The sequence below is a fragment of the Phyllostomus discolor genome, chromosome 11 (genome assembly GCF_004126475.2).
Source record: "Phyllostomus discolor isolate MPI-MPIP mPhyDis1 chromosome 11, mPhyDis1.pri.v3, whole genome shotgun sequence".
NCBI classification, from domain to species: Eukaryota; Metazoa; Chordata; class Mammalia; order Chiroptera; family Phyllostomidae; genus Phyllostomus; species Phyllostomus discolor.
Window position 1 is genome coordinate 19887014 of NC_040913.2, and position 26468 is coordinate 19913481.

The 26468-nt window shown below is 39.8% G+C and overlaps 1 protein-coding gene across 5 annotated transcripts in view; it reads right to left on the reverse strand.

Annotated features, from left to right (window-relative positions):
- Positions 1 to 1485: 1485 nt before the first annotated feature.
- Positions 1486 to 26468, reverse strand: part of SCEL (sciellin) — a 101827-nt gene continuing 76844 nt past the window's right edge. For all 5 annotated transcript variants that reach the window (XM_036011256.1, XM_036011254.1, XM_036011255.1 and 2 more), the window contains 7 exons: positions 19033 to 19095; positions 13156 to 13248; positions 12403 to 12474; positions 9613 to 9687; positions 6198 to 6306; positions 3877 to 3979; positions 1486 to 2485 (listed from right to left, as the gene is read on the reverse strand). In XM_036011256.1, the coding sequence (XP_035867149.1) occupies positions 2469 to 2485; positions 3877 to 3979; positions 6198 to 6306; positions 9613 to 9687; positions 12403 to 12474; positions 13156 to 13248; positions 19033 to 19095 (532 nt within the window). In that variant the 3' untranslated portion in view covers positions 1486 to 2468. The remainder of the gene's footprint in view (positions 2486 to 3876; positions 3980 to 6197; positions 6307 to 9612; positions 9688 to 12402; positions 12475 to 13155; positions 13249 to 19032; positions 19096 to 26468) is intronic.

Consider the following 26468-nt stretch of genomic DNA (forward strand, 5'->3'; position numbering starts at 1 on the left):
TGGGTCTCATTTGAATTACCAGTTGACCACATTATTTTTAAACCCCCTTTCACCTAATCACTATGTTTTATTTTCTTCCTGGGTCTTCTTACTTTCAGAAACTGGTGTGTTTGTTTTCTGTCTTTCAAACTACTTCTCAGCTCTCCCGTTGGAATGTAAATTCCATGAGGGCAGGAGCAGGAACCTTGGCTCCCGGTCATTGCTAAGATCTGGAACACAGGTTCAAAATGAAGATTTTAAGTTACTGAATAGCAGAATGAATGAATGATGGTAGATTAGAAAGCAGGCATTTTTTTTAGCCTAGAAAAATTGGGCATTTCCATGTATTAATGAGAAGAATATATCAAAAAGAATACAGAGGCAATGAAGTAAAAGACCCTATATTTCTTTCATTTTACTTTTCTTAGAAGGATATCATCCTGTTGGAACAATCAATTCTCTTTTAGTGTCATCTCTTAATTAGCTTCAATATAAGGAGACCTTCCAAATTGTTTTAGGAGTCTGTCATTCTTTTGATGCAAATAAACCCAGACAGTGTGAAGCTGACTGGGTGAATCAGAAGCCCTTCTCTCTCCACTCTGTGTTTCTTCCATTTTTACAACAGCTTTTAGTTTAATTTAATACATTGTTGTAGAAGAAACTGTCCATTAAACAGCCACAGGAAAGTGAGAAATATATTCCTTTTACCATTTTTAAAAAATGAATCATTATAAAGTAGAATACTTTAAAAATGACATTCAAATGATTTTTAATTACCACAAAGGCATTTAGATGTTAATACATTTTATATAAAAGGGAAGGATACTATTCCATTCGTCCTTTTCTGCCACAAATTCCAACTCTAAAAAAATTATTTCTTTTGATCCACTCTGAGAGCATGTCAAAAAAGAACAATAAAACATATGGCTCAATTACCGCTGCTTCTCATCAAGCATGAATTAATGAGTATCAAATTATTTTTCATTGTTTTTTCTGGCTCCCTTTTGGTATGGCAACAGTTATACATTGCTGAATTTTGATAAGGATTTTGTGTTTAACACTGTGTGGACTAGTCTCTAAGGAGAGCAGATGCTTGAAATCATCATACAGAAGAATAACTCTTTAAATTTATCAACATTTGGAAAATACGTGATTATCTTTTTTAATCTCCCTAGTTTATGTCACTTTTTTACAATTGCCTCAAATTTCCCCAAAATTCCACCCTCTCCTCAATGTTCCATATGCCTTCCTTCAAGAAGCAGTTGCTATGTACATATAAAATAGTTTATAAGTTCAATTTCTCAGTCTTAATAATAATACTAGTTCCTCGAATATGCTGAATTTTCAATTCCTAAAGAAAAGCTCTTTAGAAATAAAAGTTATGTAGCTTAAGCAGTTAAATAATTAAGTTAACCAATGTGTGGCACAGAACATAATAAATCGTCATCACTATAATTGACAAAATCAGTGTCAATGAATGATATTTATAGACACTCCACAAAAACATTCTGTCACTGGCAGTTCATTTTATTTTCATCAGCCATCTGTAAATATAAAGTGCTATGTAATACGAATAGATGTAACATGATAAAGAACATGTCATTGTAGTCCATAACCATTATTTTCTCATAGATTATTTATATACCCCGATTTTGAAATACATGCAAAAAATTAACAAATTATAATATGTAGAATACACATCATACAATTTTGCCCATTACCCACAAATCAATGTCTTTCTGTTTTTAAAAATTATATCTGCAATAAAATGAAGGGTGACCCAAAGATTATATTGTTCAGATGTCCTCTCCAGTTCAATATGATTAACAAGCCCATATTCAGATATACTTCTAAAGAAGGAACAGAAACTTGCTTTAGAATAATTTGGGAGCAGAAAGAGACCTCAGGAACAATTTTCAATACCCTTCCTGTTTCAGATACAAGCTCAGAGACCCAGAAAGTGCACATGATTTTCTGAGGTCCATACGACTTTATATGCTCCCATCTTCCTGCCCAACCTTATCAGGAAATTTCTACAATGTTTCTTTTGCACATGAAGGAGACATATCCTGCTTTCTTGACAGTTTGTCAAGATGTCAATGACGTCTGCAAGGCCAAATTCTTAGGGAAGCAAAGGTGAGGAAATGAGGAACGTGTATGTCACGGAAACCATGGTGCACAGCCCGGATGGGGAGCGGGGCGGACCTGCTCGGGGCCCCAAGCCGGCAGCCATCAGGAGCACCTTCTTCTGACATCAGTAACTGAAACCCCTTGAATTTTTGATGACTCAATCCAGCAAGATGACAGATGGTTCCCTTTATGTGTGTGACCTTATTGAAGGCAATTAGATTATTTATGCACCAGCAGGATAGTTAATTGTATACCAAAGTCAATCTTCAGTGGAAAAGGGTTTTCTAAATTACATAATCTCAAAATAAAAATTTGAATTCCTTAATGAATGCTTTCATCTTGATTTCCGTGTGCCAGAATTATTGAATCCACTTTGCTGAAAATATTAAAGGAAATCAGAGTTAGAGATGTAAATTCAGTACAAAAAAACAAGTCTAGAACTAAAATTTTTTAAAATAATCATTCATCAAGGGGCCCATGGTAGGGTCGGCATTTTACTTTTTCCTTCCACTGCATTCACCACGGTGGCTTTCGGTCCCGCCACGGATAGGAAGGGCTGACTGACGCCTGAGTTGTGTCTTCACAACTTAAATTTACTGTAAAAATGCAATGCCCATGGAGGCACTTGCACGTGGGTTAAAATGCACATAGGCAGGGAGGAGGACACAATTCTGTGTCTTTTGGTGGCCACGTCTCGTAAGCCATATCATGGGCCTCTGGGGGCTGAAAGTTTTAGAGCTGCCACCATATGCATCGAGGCTCTTGACATCATATTGGATCACGACAAGGCTGCCAAATCAGGAAGAAAATGCAATATGAGAACTGGCTGGGGGACAGCAGAAAATAGAAGGCAAACTATGAATGTAATTAGTTTTGCTTCTATAATTGATTCTGTAGCCTGATGGAACGTGGGTTTTTAAAATATTTTTCTGAGCATTTTCCAGACATAGCCTCCCAGTGCCTCATTTATGTTACACATTTGTCACTAAATCCCATATTTTGGACCCCATGTAAGAATCACAAATGTGCCTCTTGCATTCAGCACACAAAGGCATCAGGAAGCTTGCCGGTTGACCAACTCCCCAATATCACCTTGGTTATTCTACTTACTGCCGAATTAAAAATAAAGTGTTGATACTGGCTTTAAAAAGCTAATCAAGTTTTATAGGATTTTATTTTACTAACTTACTGGGCACTGTGCGTATCTTTTAAATCAACTTTTAAAGCTTTCATGCTAAGTTGAGAGGAAATCTGAGTTAAAAATGCAGGTCATTAATGTTTGCTTCTCACATTGTTTATGCTAATGAAGAGCCCAGCTTATAGCAATGTTGATCTTAAACTGATAAAAATATTTAGATGCTATATTTAATATAGAATTAAACAGAATTAACTTTAAATTCCCCATTTAAAAGAAACATTAAAAGGCATTTTGCATAATCAAATTAGGTAAAAAGTATATATTTCAGTGCAAATTTATAAGGTCATTGGCAGATATGGACTTGAATTCCAGAAAAAAAATGGAAAATATTCTATAATAAATAACCTCCTTGTTTAGTTGTATCTGTCTGATTTGATATCAGAAGAAAATGTAAGTGTTTACAAATTTTATACCATAAGACAAAATACTACCATACTGTCTACACTGAATTTAACTAAATATAGCAAAAAATATAGCAAAAATATTTTTGCTAAATTGAAATCCTTCAATAATTTAAAGCTCATTAATAATAGCAAAACTAATAGTTTCTTGCAGAGCTTAACACTTACCCACAACTTTAGAGTAGCAAGGTTCACAGTGTATTGTCTGTCTATAAATCCAAATACTGTCTCCCGCCTTCAGGTTTTCCAAAGACTGTTTGCATATTTCACACTAAAGGGAAAAAACAGCATACAAAGTTTCTATTGCAAGTAAAGTCTAGATTCTTCATGTAACACGATAGAAAACACTTCCAGTTCATTCAGTGCTAGTCTCCGTATTCACACTCAGATGAAGCCTCGTGAGAATCCGCAGGGGGAGTGAGAATGCACTTGTCTCCAATCCGCATGCAGAACTTTTCCGACATATTCTCACAGCATCTCCCTACTGTGCAGGTGTGCATTTCAGGGCATGGCTATCACTGAAATGTCCACTTAACTCAGTCCAGGGTAGATACCAATCTTCAAAAATTGGTTATGCCAAGGACAAGACCACCACCGCTTGATATCTCAAGCAGAAATACTAAGGGTATTGACAGCTTGCTTGCTTAGGGAGACCTACGCTGTCTAGGCATACACACTGGACACTAAGCAAACATTAAGCAAAACCGATTTCTGATCTTAGGCAGGGTATAAGGAAAAGCATGTTTTGAGTTGTGCTGGTCAGGAGGGCTGACGTTTGCTTTGGACCTGTGTTTATCGCAGCAAGTCCACGGTCAGCTGGCTAACTTTCAAGCATGAGGTTGTCACTGAGGGCTGGCTTTCAGAGGCAAGTTCTTTGAAGCAAACAGCCATTGCTCAATCCGACATGCTTAAACCAGTCTACCTAGTTCTCTATTATCAAGGCTATACAATAATTCATCTTTTTCCAGGACAGTGGGGACATTTTTATTCTTAGTGGTATTTTACAAATCATCCAAAATACAATAAAATAAAACTATTTGCACTTACCAAAAGCCATAACCAGGATAATTCCTTTGTTTTAAATAGTTTTCTGCACACTAATTTTAAAGAGAGAACTATAATCTTTTTATTGAGTAAATTTTAATAACTAAAAGAAAATTTTATTTCCTCATAACTAAATAATAATAAAATTTTCAGAATACATTTTATACAGTATTCTATATATTATAGCCTAAAGTTAGGTAATTTTTTGCTCAAAATGAGGCATCATGCTGCTGATTACTATGGATCACTGTCTGAAGCTAATTGGAGGAAAAACCATCAGTTATCAAAGTATTACAGCTACTGGATTGAATGAGGTAATTCCCATCAATCAAAGACTGTCAGCACAGAAAGAACCCATAGGTTGGGCAAGTAGTTCTCACACTGGCTGCCCATTAGATCCATCTAAGGAGATTTAAAAAATGCCAATGCCTGGGAATCATCTCTGCGACTCTTGATTGAATTAGTGCTAGTCCAAGCATTCTGTTTTTCTCCTGACCTACCCTGGTGATTATGATGGACCGCCACAGTTGAGAACCATTCATCTAGTTGGCTTCCTCATTTTACAGATGAGGAAACCGAGGCCAAGCTAATTTAGGTGACTGTTCCACAAGTTACACGGCACCAGTTAGTGACAGAATTAGAACTCTAACCCAGGCCTTCAGAGTCCCAGTTCAGTGCCCATCAGTTACAACAGAAACTATGATAATGTTGATCTACCCTGTATTATTATGGAAGTAAAAGCAATGAAATGTGAAACACAAACAGTGAAGCATCCTACTATGTCTGCTTTATTGTCACTACACTAAGCAGACTGAGTTTCCACTATTGTTAAGCCTATCAGCCCTTGTGATATAAGGAGCTGCTAGCTTCTTCCCAACAATTCCTTTTCCTTTTTGGACTCCATTAGACAGGGTCCAGCACAAATAATGCTCCTTTCTAATTAAAAATCTTTTATTACAAAAACCATAAGCATGTAATTCTGTAACATAACAAAATGTCACATGGCACACCATGTGACATTTTAGGTGAAATGTTCAAACTAAAACTATAAATGATTACACCCATATTATTACCCCACCAACCACACTCCAGCAGGCCTTACTTCTGCTGGACCCTGTATATTTTATGTAATGCATGATTTATTAAAATGTCATGAAAACTTTTATAAAGAAAACAAGTGCTTATCTTTTATAGATTTAAATCTCTAGGGTAAGTGGAATAAACGTGTTAGTGATCAACTTGAAGCCTAAAGCCAAGGAAGTAATTACAAACCTTTGAGGTTTGGCTGCAGGCCTCTGGGAGGTATTTAAGTGGTGCATTATTAATGTGGATGAGAGTGTTTCTGAAAGCTTTAACTTTATCTCGTGTATGTCATTAAATAATTGTTTTTATTCCAGTCATTATGCAGCTATGCATTTAGTTAAAGACAATAAACGCATCCTTACCTTGAAGCAAGTGGAATGGCAGCAAATTTGTAATTCATCTAAAATCATCTTAGTGTTCGTGCCCAAGGGTTTTCGGCAGTAAGTGCACATATCTCTTTCGATGACAGACCTAGAGAGATGTAAGTGATCCAGAATAGATTTGTCGTCACTCAAAAGGCAGATGTGTTCCCCATAAAGTCATGTGGAGATATGTTAATTTTGTTGATACTTTAGGAGACTGTATAAAAATCAAGGAAAGTTGGGGATTTACTTATTCTAGTGATAGAACTGATTCTTCTAGTTGCCTCAAAATGACATCAAAGAATGAACATAAAGGAAAGTCTCAAATTATTAATTCATTAGCAATCAAAAGTGCAGCTGGGCAGGGCAGAGATAATTATGGTTTCCTCATTGAGCTCATTCAGGAGAACCCCTTGAAGCTTGAAGAGGGCTTTGAATTATTCATTTACATACATCATAGAAAAATTATACTGTAGATTAATATAAAAATTTAACTCTCAAAACATGTTCTAGGACAAAAATAGAAATCCATTCAAGAGTCTAGGGCCTAGAGTCACCAACCTGCTTCCTATGACAATATTCTTGGTGTCATTGTGAGACTCAGAATACTGGGTTACCTTGTATGACAAAATTTATATTCTCCAACATTATCATATTATCATGACATCATCCCCCCCCCCACAAATCTGATGAAGAAAACAGAGCTTTTTTATTTACTGTGGAAAAATATGTTCAATAATAACTGAACTGTAGATATTTAATCAGCACATCCAAAAGACCTTGGGTCACACCAGAGCCTTAAGAAAGGCCGATAACTATGTGATTCTTTTCCCTTTGGGAAGGCCTTAGGATTGTCTTAAATAACAACTTCAGGGCTGCACTAGTGTCAGGGAGTGGCATGCAGGTCGGAAATTTCCAGAGTTGGTACATAATGGGGTGGTGAAATAAAAATACCCAATACTTACCTAGTACTAATATGCTCAATATGTGCAGTATATTTTTCATGTACTTAGCTTACATAAACTCATTTATCCTAAACAATATCCCTGAGAAGCAGGTGCTACTGTTTTTATCATCACTTTACAGAAGAGGAAACTGAGGCACAGAGGGGTGCCTGTCATGCAGCTGGTGAGCAGCGGAGGCAGGGTTTGAATAAAGGCGGCATGGCCCCAGAGTCGCGGTGCTACCTTTGGGCCTGGCCCTGAGGACTGTGGGCTCACTTTGTTGGAATAAACAAGTCATGCCCAGGAACCACGATCCCATCACCCAACCCAGGCCTAGAAGCAGAGAGCGGGGGAACAGAAGGAGGAGGAGGCGGGGGAGGAAAGGGATTAGAGTAGAGAACCCTGTCTGGTTTTACACATTCAGTCATTCTAGTAACTTCTCCCTAACCCTTATGTATATAAATAACATTTTCCTCTTCCACCTCACTCTACAGTTGCTGGCTTATATGCTCCTGGCAAATATTTTCCCATGGAGTATCCATATATATACCTACATATATACACACACACACTGAAATGTCCCATGCAAGCACTGCAAGAGTAGAAAACAGGCGCTCTCTATCATTCTCCATTCCAGGGGCAATGAGCTAGGAGCTGGGAATGTAAAGAAGAATGAGACAGTGTCCTCCGATGAGAAGCTCCCTGTTCACTCGAGTTAGCCAAGTGCGTGATTAGAGGACCACAGCATTTTACAGACACGTGGAAAGAGCCAGGAGAGCATGGCCCAGGGAGCAACTCGCCCCTGCGGTGAAGGCCGGAGAGGCGTGCCCAGAGTGTGCTGTGAGTTGCAGCCTGGGGATGAAGGAGCGCTCACAGTGAGCGGCGAGGCAGGGAGGGGCGTGATGGGGGATTCCAGGCAGACTGAACAGGTGGTACCAGAGTGCTGCGCAGTGAGGGTGTCTGGGGTGACTCAACAGCGGGCAACACGCAGGAGCAGGTGCTGAAGGCCCGTAAACAATGTGTGGAGGAGTTCGTCTTAACCTGTGCAGTGGGAAGCCACTTCAGACGGGATTAACGCGCTTGGATAAGAACCGTGGGGACATGGCTCATTTCACACAATAATCCACAGAAAAAGTTGTGGGATTGACTGGTCTTAACAGAAAATTGACTTTTGTTCTGATGGCTAAGAAGAGTTTCAAGGGCCACTTGAAGAACAGGATTGAAATTCTTCATGTTAAGAGCAATACTGGTATGGGAGTGCTTTCCTTCCTTAAGTTAACAATAAAAATATGAGCCCAGGGAGAGTTCTGATGTTGGTGCTGTCCTTGTTAAACCCATACTGTTAGTCAAAGGTCTTTTTCAAAGTCTTACGAAGAGTCCAGCTCTGGAATCTGGTTACCTAGCAGTATGTGTGTTTCATGCTTGTGCAGATGACTTCACTCCTCGAAGAGCAGTGACTTAAAGGAAGATACTCAGCATTGGTGACGGGCAAGGTTTTACAACAGTGGCAGGAAGGGGATATAATTCTGAGGCCTGGTTTATCCATGTTCCCCTTAACAAACAGCACATAGGTTCATTTTTTCAGAAAACATTAATTGAGTACCTTGTGAGGGCCAAGCACTGCATTGCAAATTGAGGTTGTGCATAAAAATTAGGTACGTCTTTACCCTCAATGAGCCTTATTTCCAGCCCCTTCTATACAGAAATGCCATCAGGAGAATATCTGACATTTGCATTGCAGCTGATTCCCAGTGGTTAGGATGAAATGCTAATTATTTATTTTCATTTCCTCCACTGGAAATCTGCAGGCCACACTCTCACGAGTGTCATCGATGTGCCCCACTGAACACTAAATGGTAAAAGATGATTACCAACAGCACGAGCCTGGGGTCAATTTACCGGCACAAAACTGATACTCATTAGAACACCCTCCTGGGAATGGAGTGTGGGCCCAGGGCGGATAATAGCAGCCCATCCACACAGCTGTTGTAAGGTGACACGGCTGTGGGAAACCGCCATGAGGGAGGGCTACAGGGCACCGTCCGGTGATGCAATGCAACCTAGACTCTAACACTGTGGCAGTTTGGGGACCCCTGGGAATCAGCTGCAGCAGAGGCAGTGGCCCTCTGTAAGGCACAGAAAGCTCTACTGGAATAGAGAGCATTAGCAACAGCCCGGGAGCCAAGGAACAAATTCTGGGTGCAGAGGTTGTACTTCACACACTTACAGGGTGGGGCAAAAGTAGGTTTACAGTTGTTCACATGGAAAACCATGCAATAATTAATCCACAGCAGTACAAGAATAAAGTGTGTCCATGTGCACACAACTAGACACCTACTTTCACCCTACCCTGTATACAACAGTCACCATCAGGAGCACCCTCTCCACGTACAGCGACAAGAAAATATATAAAATGTACGTACAAGTGTGTGCACATAGGCTTTTACATATGGAAATACAGACATACTCACCTATCTGAAGTCGAATAAACAGTTTGTATGTATTTTCGAGAGGCATTGTCCTCGTAGCCATCCTTTGGCGATTTACTAGAAACAACACATGTGCACATGTGAGAACTGGGCTGGTTCCCTAGTATTAACGTACTTGCATATACTCACCTGTATGCAGGTGAGAAAGCACACACACCTCCTCAGACAGCCTTATTATTGTATTCTTGGTGATGTTACAAGCCAGGACAATATACTGATATCATTTATTTTTACTCCCACCTGAGGACGTTTTTTCATTGCTTTAGAGAGAGAGGAATGGAGAGAGAAAGGGAGAGAGAAGCATTGACTGGCTCTCTCCTATACAAGCCCTCACTGGGAATCTAGACCATGCCTACAACCTATGCATATCCCCTGACTGGGAATTGAACTCACAACCTTTAGGTTACAGGGCAATGTTCCAACCAACTGAGCCACACCAGCCAGGGCGATACTTTCTTTTTTTAAAAATATTTCTTTAAAAAATATTTATTTATTTTTAGAGAGAAGGGAAAGGAGGGAGAAAGGGAGAGAAGCATCAATGTGTGGTTGCCTCTCCTACTGGGGACCTGGCCTGCAACCCAGGCATGTGCCCTGACTGGGAATCGACCAGGCGACCGTTTGGTTCACAGGCTGGTGCTCAATCCACTGAGCCATACCAGCCAGGGCTTTTTTTTTTTAATCTAGAGAAAACTTGATGCACAAGCTACCTCCAAGTTGGCGTAAGCTGGCATATCTACCGAAGTAAACAGAGAATGGGGCAAGGGTGCAAAGCAGGAGATGCCATTTTTCAATGAAATTCATGCTTGCACCTCCCTCAATGATTCGCCAACAGAAAGCTACATGTAGTCTAACATAAAGGAAATGCATAAAGCAAGAGCCAGTGAAAACACATGTACATACACACCATTCACACGGAGAACCAGAAACTTGAACTTGTACACAAAGCTATACACATTTTTATTTTTACTTGAAAACATCCAAGAAAGATTAGTTTAGCATGAAAGCAAAAAGAAAAAAGAGTAATTTTAAAACGTTCTCTTTGTTTCATTTCTTAGATTGCTCCAGTTTGTAAAGGCCACTCCTTCCTCGAGACAAATGCAATCTGTAATGCACTAACCAACTGGCTGCCCATAATTGCTTCCCAAGTACATATGCTACCTGTGAGTATATTAGGACTGGAAGCAATATGTTCCTCTGATTTCATAGAGTGAGTGATAACTCCACAGCCCTCACTTGGGATTTATTTTTTTTAATGAGAAACCTCTCTTTCCCTCCAAACTGCCCGTAGGCAGGCTGCTGTCAGAAATAGAATCTACTTTATGGAACATATAATTCACAATGCTAAACAAGAGTTTGCGTGCATTTATGCACAGCACATGTATCACTACTGCCATTTTTTGTTTTGTTTTTTAAATGAGGAAACTGAGACTTGAAGAGGTTCGGTAGCTTTCCCAGGGCCACACGGTCAGTAAATGACAAAGACTCAATCCCAAGTCCGATTCTCAGGCCTCTCTGTACTACACAATCAGTGAAGATTTTAGGGAGAATAGGATTAAGTGGCAAAACCAAAATTGGGGTTGCATTTTGCAAGATAAATTACGTGGGAGGTTGAGAAACCTTTTTTATTTTGTCATTGTTGGATGGTTGCTCATCTCCTGACACTGAATGTCCTGAATTTCCTGGAGTCCCCACCGCCCGGAAGCCCTCCCAGGTGCTCTGCTCTTTGGTCTCTTTGTCTTTTTTTTTTCTTCTTCTTCCGTCTCGTTCTTTAATTTTTTTTTCTTTTTGTTTTCTATGAGACTCCCGAATGCTGAGCCCTGCTGGCTGTCAGGCAGGCACCATACCTGCGGGCCTGCCCCCATGTGGCAGCCACAACATTTGGGGCTCTGGATGTGTGACCCAAACCCTTCGCTCTTCGGCGACAATCTGGGAGTCTGGGGGTCCCTCTTGATTGATTATAAAGTGCTGTGCTGGGGGGAGGGTTTATGGCAAAAGTGTGTTTCAGCCTTTCCTACCCATTTTGATGTGTTTTCTCAGTGTTTTCATGTGCAGGGTGTGAGTCAGTCCACTTGTCCTGCATGTCACTGAGACAGAACTGGTTCACTTGTAGTTGTATATTTGGCGTGTCCAAGAAACAGGCTCTGACTGCCACGTGTCACCAATGCCACAGTCACATGCCCTATCATTATATTACCCCACAATTAGACTAATCCTTGTCTTTACTCTCTTTGACAATCAAAGGGATTGTCCATTCCTGGCCTCCATTGACGTTTTCCTCAACATCTATCACACAGCCAGCAGATTTCACGAGCATTAATTAACTCCTGTAATTTGGACCAGAGTACATCTACCAAAACTTATACCACTTATTTCAGATAAGAGGTAAATAATGATAGACAGAACCATTAAAGTACAACTCCAAATTAGCATAGACATTTTTGTGTGATTTGTATAAAGGTAATTATAAACATATAGTCATATTCTTACATAAACTATATGAAAACTTTCAAATGGCTACCCTATTACATATATATATGTTATATTAAAATAGTATTTAGTATTTAGTCCATTGAGTGATTTTTTACAATTGTTTGACAACTACTTAATATTGGAAACATTATAAATAATTATATACCTAGAATCCAAAGTACTTTTAAATGGTCTTCTACTTGAAAACAGCAAGCATACTCAAACATAATGCCATTTCTTCTTAAACACAGATCATTGCAAAATCATCAGTAGAGCACAAGATTTTAAATGAATTTCCAGTACCTATCCTCCACATACGTCCTCGTGTACACCACCGTATCCTGGGGCCCTGCAGGCCTGGGGTCAGCGTCGGAGCTGGGGAAAACCATGTTACTTTATGTTTAAAGTTTGTTTACGAGAATAATTAAAATAACAAAGCTAGTATTCAACCCAATGCACAAATGCTGTACCATTTCTAAACTACACCTCTGAAATGCAAAGATTCGAGCGGTATTCACCCATTTCTGCATAACTCCTTTCAGTCTCCCATTCTGGTCCTCCCTTCCACAGCCTGGCCTGCCCCCGGAATGCTGCATGCAAATTGGTCACTCCCTAAGTCTGCGGTGCAGCGTGAAGATGCCTCTGAACACGTGTGTAATACGTCATAATGTCCGCTTCCCTGACATCCTGTTCATATCTCCAAACCATCCTGGCCCCACAAGCCTCCAACCAAAATGGACCTTAGCTAACAGAACATCTGATTTAAAGAAACTTTGAGATCTACCTAAAGAATGTCAACACCAATGTCACAATCACTTTTTTTTTTAAAATACAGGCCTTTTAAGGGACAACCACATTTTACACTTTCCTCTGCAGGAGTCACAACTTGCCAATGACCAAGTTGCTAACTCAACACCTTTGTGTAAGCCTGTTGAGCCACTAATAAAATTAGAAATCCCTGCATTTCAAAAGAAGGGTCAGGTTGCAGGTACAGCGGTTATTAAAAACAGAAGGAGACAGCCCTCTCATTTATTTCATAAGTGACCCTGGCCCTACCTGAAATTCCTCCTGGCTTCAATAGCACGGGCTGTGGTTCCAGCGGACCGGTTGTTCAGAGCGCTGGTGGGTCCATTGACTCGGCCCTCTTGCCTGAGAAAGCAAACAAACATTTGGCACTTAAAACCAAAGACATTTAGAAGCAATAATAATATTTTTTATTTAGAAGCAATAAGGATAATTTTTTTTATCTTAAAATTTTATTTTACTTTATTAAAATTGTGTTCATGTAACATGGAACTCTTTATATTTGCCTGGTTTCTGCACAGATGTGCAGACAGAGTACATGCACTATTTCACTTCTTCACAGATGCCACTGTCATCTCTTCGAGACTAATCTGTAGGCATGTGACTCATTATCCAGTGCCGGGGTAGATATTTCACAAAGGGCAGGAACCATCTGAAATCGTTCCAGCAACATTTTCACAGCAGCAGTGCCATTTCAGAAAGCTTTTCATGTACAATACATCTGAGAGTTTATCAGTTTAGTGAAAATTATCCAGGGGTTGCTTGGAGAAATTCCAGCTTTCATTTTATTTTTAATGGAAAGCAATACTTTGAAGATTGCAAAAGAACTTTGACCTAGATGTCTGCTCATCTCAAATGTCACTATGCTTAACAAAGTATAGGCATATTTGCTTTTTCCTAGAAACAGAAGATTTGTAAAGCCAGAAGACAGAAAGCTTTAGCTCCTTCCTCCTCCACGTTAGTAAACTCTAATCGGGAAGAGACATGAGAATCAAAAGCAAAGTTTAGACCTCAGTCATGCCTTATCATTGGTAAATGAGCTGTTCCTCCCATGTCCACAAGGCTCTTAAAGGAGAGGAAAACATGTGTTCACATATTGTCATCTCTGGCATGTGGAAGGTCACCTTCTAGTTTGAAGATAGATGCTTCACAAAAATGATACTAAGTAATGAGAAAGTGGAATTAATACTATGAGAAGATTTTCTCATGTGATTATTAGAATATGTCATTGCAGGAATAATAAACCTAGTGAGGAACTGTTTGGAAATATTCAAACAAAAATGTACAATACAAAACCTAATGTTAAGAAACAAACAGCTTCAAAGGACAAAGGCTGTCAGCGAGTTTGAAATGTGTTCGCATTTTCCTTGACAACGTAAAAATCAAATATCACTGGTTTGTAAAAACCACAGGTAGAAGAGGGACATAACCTGCAAAAAGAAGTGTAATGAACTGAACTGTGTCCCCCCAACATTCACATGTGGAAGCCCTAACCCCCAGTGTGATTTGGAGACAGGGCCTATAAGGAGATAATAAGGGCGAAGTGAGGTCATAAGGGCAGATGGAGCCTTAAGTCCACAGGACTGGTGTCCTTATGAGAAGAGGAAGGGACCTCAGAGGTCTCCCGCTGTGCGCATGCATTTGCGGAGGAGAGGCCACCTGAGGGCACCGTGAGGAGGGGCCGTCTGCAGGGCAAGGAGTGAGGCTTCACCAGGACCTGACCCTGGCAGTATCTCAGTCCTGGACTGCAGCCCCCAGAACTGTGAGAAAATAAATTTCTGTGGTTTAAGCCACCCAGTCTGGGGTATTTTGTTATAGTGGCCTGAATAGACTAATAAAAGTATCATTTCTTAGTTGGGTTTATGAGATTAATGACAATGCCTTCATGAAAGATTTATGTTTTATAATTGTGAATAAAAAACAAATGTTAATAAATAAATTTGGAATGTGGAACAAGTTCTCATGGATATTGCTTCTCAACTAGGTTAGGGAGGTGATAAGAGTTTTTAAAAATGGACTTCTTATTTTAGAATGATTTTAAATGTATAGAAAAGCTGCATGGATAGCATCATGAACCCCCATACACCCTGCACCCAGCTTCTCCTGGTGCTGGTATCTTACATAAGCACGGCACATTGGCAACCCTGAGGAGTTAACATGGCCACAATACATTTAACTGATGTAAGGAGTTTATTTGTCTTTCACTCATCTTCCCCCTGACGTCCTTCTCACTTCCAGAATCCAAATCAGGATACCACTTCCACATAATCATCATGTGATAGTTTCAAAGCATTTTTTTTTCATGGGATGGTGATAGATTTTACAAAGGAAATTTTATCTTGATGCCATTAAGTGGTAACACTAATTTTTTTTTATTATTAAGAACTGTGAAAATAGCTAGATAATACGCTGACAACCAGTGAAATAACCTGTAGTGATTTTCAAAATGCTACTGATTTAATTAGCTGGAGGAACAGCTTGGGCACTGGGATTCCTCTCTACCCCTCCAGTGAGTCTGCACGTGCATCAAGGCTGGGAATGGCCACCTTGGAGGCCGGACAGTCCGACGTCTCACTCAGAGGAGCAGAGGTTCTCCCAGCGTGGTCCCTGGACCCGCAGGTGATGATGATGGGCACTGAAGTCTGAGAACCAGTGCCCCGGGGGACTCTCTGCCAACTTACCCCTCTCCAGTGCCTTGAGTGACAGTCATGAAAGAGAACTCATGACTCACAGTGTTTGTCCCCTGACAGCTTGATTGTTAAGTTATCTTTCATTGCAATAAACTGAGGGATCATAAATTCTGATTAATGGTCATAGCTTTGCTTTGTTGCATAGCGTTATTAATTAATCAGCAACTCTATAAAATATAAACCCAAACATTGTGTTGGATCTTAGAGACTCCAAATGGAATTACACCTGAGAAGGTGTTTCCTGCAGGGGAACCTCAGCTTGAACATTCACCTATCTGGAATGCTCACACACCGCTAACGAGAGCATCGAATGGCACAGCTGATTTGATAAACAGTCCATCAGTTCTTCAAATTGTTAAATATACAGTTACTATGCAATCCAGCAATTCCACTCCTAGGTATACACCCAAGAGAAATGAAAGCATATGTTACAGAAAAACTTATGTACAAATGTTTATAGCAGGATTCTTCATAAGAGTGAATTATAGTCTAGTAGTAGAAACAACCTAAATGTCCTCAAATTGATGAATACATAAACACAATGCTGGAAATACATACAATGGAATATTATTTGGCAGTAAAAAGAAATGAAATACTGATACATGCTATAATACGAATGGATCTTGAAACACATTGTGCTATGTAACAGAAGCCCATCACAAAGGACCACATATTATAAGATCCCATGTGTACACAATATCCAGAATGCGGCAATTCATGGAGGCAGGGAGTGGATTCGCAGTGCCTGAGCTGAGAGGTTGGGGGAAAATGATGTGTGGCCGCTGATGGGCATGGGATTTCTTTTCAAGGTGATAAAAAGGTTCTAAAATTGATCGTGGTAATGGTTGCACAACTCGGTGGATATACTAATTAGAACATGTATATTTACTTGGACATCTAATTACTGTACAAAGTAAATACATCCATAAAGTGAATCAAGTCCCAGTTCAATAGACTAGCTCCAGATTCTTACTTAATTTCCATTGTCTTATTAACTTAACCTTAACACTCTGAGATTAAAAAGCAAAATCAATTTCAACCCATAAACATCCTTATTATCACAAACTTTATAAATCTTGTCTGCATAGAGAATAAAGGCTTATTAAGAGTTTACCATCCTGTATCACATGTGTTAGGGTTTACCTCCAGAAAACTGCAAAGGTTATATATGTTAAGTGTATAAAAATAACTACCATAGAAAAATGTACAGAGAACTTGATGCCAGAACACTTGCGTTCATTCCACTGCTGTAATTTACTACCCTGGTCATTTCTCTTATTCTCTGATCATCAGTTTTTTTTCCTGTTATTCGCTCATTTTAAGAGACAAGTGAACTTTTCCTTTCTCACATAGACATAAGAATTGAAGCCGAAGATCTCTTCTTTTCTCACTCTTTTTCAAATGAAAAATTTTATTCTAGTCGTTCTGTCAGTGCTTGGGCAGTGAGTCCATTTACCATTTCATGTGTGAATAGCAGAGCCACGAGGACTCATACCTGTGCATGACTGTGACAGAGCTGAAGGCGGATGACTACTGCCTGGCAACAGAACTCAGGGATCCGCAAATGGTGTTGCGGTGGGGACAGTTAAAGCCTCTGGAGGTAGTAACTGAGCGTGGTCAACACCCTCCCACCAGGGAGAGGGTGGGTGCACTTGTGAATGTATATGTGATAGTTGGATTACCGTATTTTGCTGTGCATAATGTGCACCGATGTTTTCATGCGTGTTATACACAGGATTATTATCCCCATGGTATGTAATCATTATGCCCATGTATGATGCGCATCCTTATTTCCCCCTCAAAAATTTGGGCAAAAGCATGTGCATTATATATGGCAAAAGGCGGCATATCCTGTAGGAGGCACAGACGAAACTGCAGAAAGGGAAAGGACAGTGTGTGCCCTTTGGAGCCCCAGGTGGCATTTCCATTTCCACAGCTTCTAGGCAGGTGGCTATGCCCACACAGCCTTGCTAAAGGCGCCTGACACACCACGGAAAGCTGGGGTAAGTTGAAGTTGTGAGAAAGCAGAAGCTGTGAGACAGGAAAAATTCTTGGTTATCAAACTGATAAAGAGTAGAAAATAAGGAAGCTAATTAGTAGAGAAAGGAGCAGGAGAAAAATAGGCAGAAACCAACATTTGGGAAGTAGCTACATTATATTAATGACAGAAAACAAAAACCAAAAAACCTAGGGTTAACGTCCAGGTTTTCCTAAGGGCATGTCTGCTGGTCAAAAATGAACAACCTTCCAGTTCAGGCTCCTGGGAAGCCCAGCCATGCTGCCATTGCTGCTCTTGAGTTTTGATGGAATTCAGTCGATATTTCCCCATGTGTCCTTCCAATAAGCCCCCATTTCATGAGCAAGCCCGCCTGAAACTAAAGCACCTCTCAAATCATATTAAATGGGAAGTTTCTAAATCACACTCCATCATTTACTTGTATTTGTTTTTCACTGTGATCACTCCCAAATAATATTTGCATGAGACCAGTTCATCGTAAGCCCTGTCCTGCTCTCAAAGTAGTGAGTGTTTTTCCAAGAAAAACAGATCTTACTGAAAATCGGTCTCTCGTTTTATCAAAGGCTCACTTAGTACGACACGAAAAAGGAGGTGGATGATTCAGGGAATTAAGGGAACAGAAAGAAACTACCCATTAGATGCAAGAGCCTTTTGTACACATTGGGGGAAAAATAAGTAACCCAGATCTTTTCCTGCTCTTCTATTCCCTGCACAAAATATAAACACTATCATTTCTTTATATTAAAATTAAAAGTAATTTTTAAACAGAAGAGGCAGGTGACCCTTAGGAACACACAAAATAGGACCCTATTGTTTTCAGGATCCCTTCCTACATATGCTGGGGGAAGAACTGCTAAACATGGAATAATTTTTAACATTCTTTCCTGATTTAAACAGCTTGTAACAATAACAAAGTACAGCTTCCACCCAAACCTTCCTGTAAAAGCAACCAGGTACAACAGTTTTAAAGCCATTATACTGTGTGGTGTAAAAACATTTCGCAGTGAGGTCCTGTTTTGTGGCTGTGATGAATCTGCATGTTCTTTTAGCACCAGACATCCAAGGGAGATATTCTCAGGGTGCTTTCTGCACCACTGAAAGCCTACCAAGCAACAGTAGGTAAAAATAAGCCTTCACAGACCAAGTGCAGAAATTTGAATTTCCATGACGCCTTTTACACTAAGCAATAGAACAGCAGGTTTTTTAGTCAGAAATTTCAACAGTTGGAGTTTTGTTAAGTTTCTTCTATATCAGTTTATTAAACACCCTGTACATTGTTCTTTTTTTTGTATTGAGGTAGTATTTATATTTAAATACCATACTGTAGTCTGATTTCTCAGAAAATATTCCAAGTTTACATAACTAATGCAGGCTCATACAGAATTCATAAAGTGAAAGTAAATTATAATAAGCCTCACTTACCTTCCACTCTCATTTTTAGACGCATTAGAATTTCCTTCAATTAAATTTTCCAGGTCCCGATCTCTATAGAAAAAATATAAAAATTATATATATGTATTTTAGTTACAATATAACTTTAGGAAATTAGAAAAACAGAACTAAAACATTAAAATCAGCACACAATCTTGGACGTAGTCATTGTGGTATAAGGACATGGGACATTGACAGTCTGACATTGAGCTATAGCTGACATTGAACTATAGATCTGTGCAACCAAAGCATGAGAGAGTGATAGAGAGCGAGGGAGGGGGAAAGGGAGAGGGAGAGGGAGAGGGAGAGAGAGAGAGAGAGAGAGAGAGAGAGAGAGAGAGAGAGAGAGAGAGAGGAACTAATTTTAGGGAGGACTGAGAAATCTGGTCTGAAAGGAACCTCTGCTATTCACATTTAGCTAATATGCAATGAGTACTACGTTGAGCCACAAAGCACTAATTGTGTGTTTCCATGGGGATTATCTCATTCAGATCTCATGAAATCTTGCAGGACAGCATCTGGGGCTCAGAAAGGCTAAGTGAATTTTCCAAGGTCAATTAACTAATTTGTAAAAGAGTCAAGATTTGAGGCTGAGCCATCTGTCCATCTGAAATCATTTCTTGGATATTTAATTAGAGATTTCATTCCAGCTTTTTGGATTATGGAAATATGAAAAATCAACCCAAAATTTGAGTTAATAATTCATAATGTGAAGGATAAATGGGACGATTAAATTCTTAAATCTTGGGCTATATTTATAATTTGACACACTTGCATAAGATACAATAAATATTCTCTGGTATGTTATTCATATATTAGTTATTTACAGCACAGCTTTGCCATAACACTGGCAGTACTTGATTTTTTTCATGAGTTTGGAGAAGCCTTTGTCATGGACCTTGCTGGCTCAGAGCGCTGTGTAACAGTCAGAGTGAGGCCATCTACCCACTCCTCTGAGCAAGTGTGACGACATTTCTCAGCTTTCTTTTATAAACCAGGATAGTAGTATCTAAACATGTAAGATTGCGGCGAGAATACATGAGTGTGGGTAAATAAATTTTGTGGGCACAATGACTACAGTTGCAGGTGAGCTGAATAAGCAGAAGTAAATCATCGTTAATGGAAGTATAGTGATGTGGCAGTAGGTGTTACTGATTCCAAAATGTTGAGAGACTACTGTTGCATTTTTTTTTAATTTTTTCTTTTTTTAAATTTTATTTTAATCGTTGTTCAAGTACAGTTTTCTGCCCTTTACTCCCATCCCTCCCCTCCTCTCTCCCTTTTCCACCCCCCTTAGTTTTTGTCCATGCGTCCTTTATATTTGTTCCTGTAAACCCTTCCCTTTTTTTCTTTCTGCCCTACCTTTTCACATCTTTAGAATTAACTTCAGTTTTTCTAAATCTCCTTTCTGAGCCTGAATAGAATTAAATAAGGTTATTTTACCTATAATCAATGTAGGAACTCTCACTCTCAAAATTAATATTGGTAAGGATGAAAAATAATATTAAAAATTCCCTTAGATGTAGACTAAGATTTAATATTCTTCGTTATAACATCCAAATCATTGACAATTGGTAAGTCCGTAAGTTAGTCAGCGTCTCATTGCTAACCTTGGGTGGACGGACTGCCATTTTTTCATTATAACTTGAGAGCAGCGACCCGTGACCATGACCTAACACCACCTTGCACACAGTGAGCTCTCCAAATATAGCTGTAGAAGTTTAACTAAATTAACTTAAATTCTCTTTTTCTCTGGGGGAAATCCATTATTACCTTACCTAGCTCTGGGAAAGACATGAAAGGAGCCCTAGGGGGAAAACATCAGACCCTGAACCTGTAGAGCAGGCAGCCCCGCCCACACCCAAGCACAGTGTGCACCACAGCCAGAGAGAAACGATCAGTGAGGGCAGCAACGGACATTCCACCTCCGTTTGTGTCAGCCACCTGGAACCTGCCTTATACCTCACCCCTGGATTGAACATATTTCTTTCTTTTTTTACACACTTCCCCACCCTGGTTTTGTTTCCTTTTGGGGATGTTGTTGTATATTGAATTGTGCACCCCCCACCACCATGACATTCATATGTTGAAGCCCCGATGACATTATGTCAGTATGAGGCTTTACTTGGTCTTTGTAGAGATAATCGAGTTCAAAGGAAGTATTAGGATGGGCTCTAATCCAATATGCCTGGAATCCTTGTAAGAAGAGGAAATTCAGACTCAGACTCATGTACATGGAAGGCCACGTGAAGATGCAGGGTGAAGACAGCCCCCCCTACAAGACAAGGAGAGAGACCTATAATGGAGAGCCCTTCCTCGTGGCCTTCAGAAGGAATCTACCCTACTGACATCTTGATCTTGGACTTCTAACCTCCAGAACTCTGAGAAAATAAATTTTTGCTTTGAGCTACCTAGTCTGTACTTCTGGTTACGGCAGCCCTAGCAAACTAACACGGATCCGCTTCTGCCCTCACAACACGATTATGTTAAGTTTCTCAGCCTGATGGTGGACACCCTCACTCACTCTGGCATTTCTCAAGCCTGTTGGCTGTGTGTTTGCTCAGCTTACACTCCCCCAACCCCCTACCACCACTTCCCTCACTCCCCTTCCAAGTCTTTTTGGACCCCAGCTCTTGTGAGGGAGAACGGGAGCTGGTTTGGACTGGAGGAGAGAAAAGAAACCAGGATCCTACACACGTAACAACGATATAAGCAGATAACTTGAAACTGGAACCTGTGCATGCCTTCAAAGGTACACACTCCCACAGCGGTCTAAGTGAACGATCAAACAAACCATATTATTGGTGGTTTCATAGAATTTTTGGTGTTTTCATTAAATAGTGCCACACATCAACTTTGGTAGGGCAGATTATAAGATGCAATTCTGAATAGTCTATACTAATATTTAAGGCAAAATAAAAAGTCCCAGATTATGTAAAGAATAAAATGTATATTTGCTTTGGCCGATTAACGTCTTCAGCACTTGAAGACTCAATAAAAAAGTTCAGATTGCCCATAAACTTCCCAAGCTGAAGGAAGTAAAAATAAATTCCATTCTTTAATTAAGATCACATCTATTGCATTGTGTCTTTTGCACTGTGGTAGAAGATGAAGAGTTGTGAGTCAAAGCGTGAAAAGAGATTTTAATAGAAGCCCAGCCAAATGCTGCAGGGTGGAGCAGACTTGATTCCAACACTTTCTGTGGCAGTTGCAGCAGAAGGAAGGCCTTAAAATTTTATAGTTTATGAGCATCTGGAATTAACACTAAGAAAAATCATCACCTCTCTGCGGATACAGTGAGAAATGCTAAAAAGAAATTCTGTTAATAATAGCAGCTAAAATGCTTCTCTCTGTGTAGACTGTAAAATGTTTGGGAGAAAATATGAGATGTGTATAGGGTCAGAGCACACATTTGAATATAAGCATTTATCTTTGTTGTCATGTAATTTAATTTTTAATGCCTCTTTAAGGAATATAACACTGCTTTACAGAGCAGATTAAGGGACAAATAGAGATTTGCTGGATGAAGATATTATTGTCTCTTTTTTAAAATTAAATTTATTGGGGTGATATTAGTTAATAACATAAGTTTCAAGTGTACAATTCTATAACTCATCATCTGTATATTGTAGCATCGTGTGTTCACCACCCAAAGCCTCGCCTCCTTCTGTCCCCGTATATTTGACTCCCTTTAATTATTGTCTCTTATTATACAACCTCTCCTAGGATAAGCACTGTGTGAGAGAAGGTTATCAGCTTAATCCCGACTGCTCTTCTCTCACGAAGGTGTGGGAGGCATTTATGAAAAGCTTCAATATGTTTCTCTCACTACAGCCTACTTAAATTGTTTCTGCCTAGTATCAAACACATTTGCAAAATTAAGAGTGTCCACATAAAATTTTTCCTATGGTACTTCTTGTATGCCAAGAACAAACCCTTGCCTTTAACTTTAGTTCAAAAGGAGTGTCTGTCTCTGAAGGGAGTACAGAACACAGGGAGATGATCGCACTTCTTCAGCTCTGTTGACGTTGCCGAGTGGACCCAGCTTTATACTTTTTACCACCTTTTTCAATGAGGGTGTTCCAAAGATTATATATTGAAGAAATTCACAGGTCCATAAAGAAATGGAAGAATTTAGATATTTGAAATATGAAACATGACCAAGAATGTTAATGGTGCTACTACATCGTGGTTCACTGAGATTTTGCCACAAGCAGGAGGTAGTCATTGGCTCCAGCAGACCATTTAGGAGATAACAGATTCTTCATTCTGGTTTCATTTAAGGGTCTCAGAATGTCAGAGCTGGAAAGCAATAGGCTTTATGTAGGAGGATTATTATAGGGCCTTGATTAGTTTGAAACTTAGCCTTTAATTCAGGGAGTACTCATTAAGCCCTTGATATGAGCCATGCATAGTGCTATGCACTGAAGATAAAGCGGTGAAGAGGACATTAAAATCCTGTAGTTAAAGAGAGATGATTAAATAATCATTCCCTCTAAGAGACGAGCGCAGTGGGACAGAAAGTGTAGAGCGCTTGAGAATGTCTAGAAGGACCTGAGGCAGATGTGGTGGGCAGGGTGGAAGGGTGAAATTTCCAGAGCCTGAGAGATAGATGCCCAGGCTGAGACCTAAAGGATGAGCAGAAGTTACCCACACAATAGCGAGGAAGGAGGAGTGAGGAGTGTGCATAAGTTGGGGTGAGTTTATGGAACATAATAGAGGATGTAGTGAGAAGGCCTATGGAAGCAGGATGAGGGCAGGGACTTTGGAAACCAGGTTAAGGAGTCTGGCCATTATCCAGTGGCTGTGAGAAGCCACTGAAGGATTCCATCAGAAGAACGATGTGATCAGATGGCTGTTTTGGGAAGATCACTCTGCAGTGTGGCCAAGGGGCTGGAGGGTAGAAGGTATGACCGGCAGCAGAGGAACTGGTCAGGAGACGGCCCGGTGATCTAGACTACAGTAGTCCTGGGGATGATGGAGCGTCTCTGCTCCTGATGGACTTAGGAGCATGCAGAGTGACCTATTGACTGTGGGCGATGAGGCAATGGAAAGAATCAATGTCATCCTCTTCCCCACCCTCCAGCTTTCTATCTGGAGCAGAAATATTTAAAAAATACAGTATGAAGGGACTCTTACTAAAATACTAAAAACTTGGAGGTATGTCTCAGCAAATAGGAAGCCCTTCAAAAGGTAAAAGTATTCAATATAATACTATTAATAGTTCAGAGGTTTTCAGGGGTTTTTTTTTTCTGTTTCAGATGAAGAATGCCTTTTCTAATGCAAGGCCTAAATGTCACTAGATGACATCTTTCTTCCTTCCTTCCTTTCTTTCTTTCTTTCTTTCTCTCTCTCTCTTTCTTTCTTTCTTTCTTTCTTTCTTTCTTTCTTTCTTTCTTTCTTTAGAGATTTTCTTTATTTTTATAGAGGGGGGAAGAGAGAGAGAAAAAGAGGACGAGAAACATCAATGTGTGGTTGCCTCTGCCACGCCCCCTACTGGGGACCTGGCCTGCAACCCAGGCATGTGCCCTGACTAGGAATCGAACCAATGACCCTTTGCTTCACAGTCTGGCATTTAATCCACTGAGCCACACCAGCCAGGGCATGCTTTTCAACCTTCGTTTGGGAAAAGCAGTGTATAGACTACAAATAATTTAATTTCTCTCTTTAATATTTCTTCGTTCATGAAGATGTGAAACTGTCACTGCTAAAAGCCAGGCAGTTTCTCCCTGAATCAATGCAAATTCTGTGCACATCTGCGTGTGTTCAGGTCGTTGTGCTCCTAGAAGGAGCTCGGGGACACCTGCTTACATTCTGATCGATGACTGAAGTTTATTCCGCCCCCAATTCTGAACTAAGTATACAGCTGTTGGAAATGTCAGCAAAATCACATAAAAGAGCTCTGATTCACTGCTGTTACACTATTAAATAATCAGTGTTCACGTCACATGAAATTGGATGTAAAAGTTCTTTGTGGCTGTTATTCCCACTGAGAGGCACTTTAAAATATCCTTCTCTCTATCCACTGGCATCAAGCAGTCAGTGTAGACACATTATAGATATAGGTGGCTGCACCGGCTGAATGAAGTCACTTATTTTCAAATAGGCAGCTTAGTCTTTCTTGTTTGCCTGTTCTGGGATCATTCTTGAACGTCAGAGCAGATTATATCAAATACTGAAGAATCATCAGATATCACTTAGGTTACATTTGTGGATCAAGCCGCCATCTTAAAACAACATCATGGCCAATGTTTTAAAAATATTTTAAAATAAAAATCCTATGTGTATAAGGAAAATGTCATCTTTTTATAGATATTTTATTAAGAGTTGCTGAAATACAAACAATATTTTTTTAAAAAATTAGCTTCTTCTAATAAACAAAAGACAAAACTCTTGTGAGGAAGTTAGCACTGTCTGCCAACATAGCACATGCACTAGAGGGAGGGAGGGAGGGAAGGAGAAGAAAGTTAGAAGAAGGCGGTGAGGGAGGATTGGAGAGGGGGAGAGAGGGGGGATGTTTGCTGCAGTAGCCACACGTGATCATTAAACCTAATCACTCCCAACATGGTTGGAAACCTCCATGTTACAATAAAAGAAAATCTGCCCCCACCAGTTCACTGCGAAGAAATGGTTCTTCTTACCACATTTCTGTACAATTATTAATGGCAGGGCCGACACCCTGAGTCTGCTGGTATTTCAGCTATTAGGAAACCTCTGTGAGATAGGTACTTTCTCTCCTGCCCCTCATTTTAACAATAATTTTCTGGAATAAATGTGTCTAACTGCAGTCCTTTAACTGCAGAGGGAGGTGAGCCATTAGAAGGGAAGGCACTGTGAAGAGTATGAAGAATTAAAAGAAAGGGGAGTCTGAGCTGTTTGAGCCACAGAACTTTCGCTTTTCTCGTAGGTAGTGGCATCAGAAGGACTTGAGTTTAGACCCAGGATGTGTTTTCTGTCTTGAAAAGGCTATTTCATATCTTTCAGCTATAGTTCCCTCTTTTAAAAGGATGATATACTGATGGATTTCTCATGGGGTTGTCATGAAGGTTAAATGTATATGAGTTGACAGTCCCATGATAGGCATTTAATAAATGCTACTCTCTAAGTAACAACCACCTTTGTGCCTTCCTGCTTCAGAAACCCCTACAACATGATAAAAACATACCAACAGAAAAAGTAAAATGCAGCATTAACATAGGAAACAGACTAGGAGAGATGAGAGCTAGATCAGTGAGCATAAGCCCTGCCCTCCTTCTCCCAGTGAATTCGAAGCACTTTTCTGTGTTAATCTGCTTTCTTCACCACGGGATATTGAGACTATGATTCCCATCTATACATTTCTTATGATAAGATTTCAAGTCAGTAGAACAATTTGGATTTCTAATGCAATGCACTCTGGTACGTTATCTATTAACTATTGATAAAGC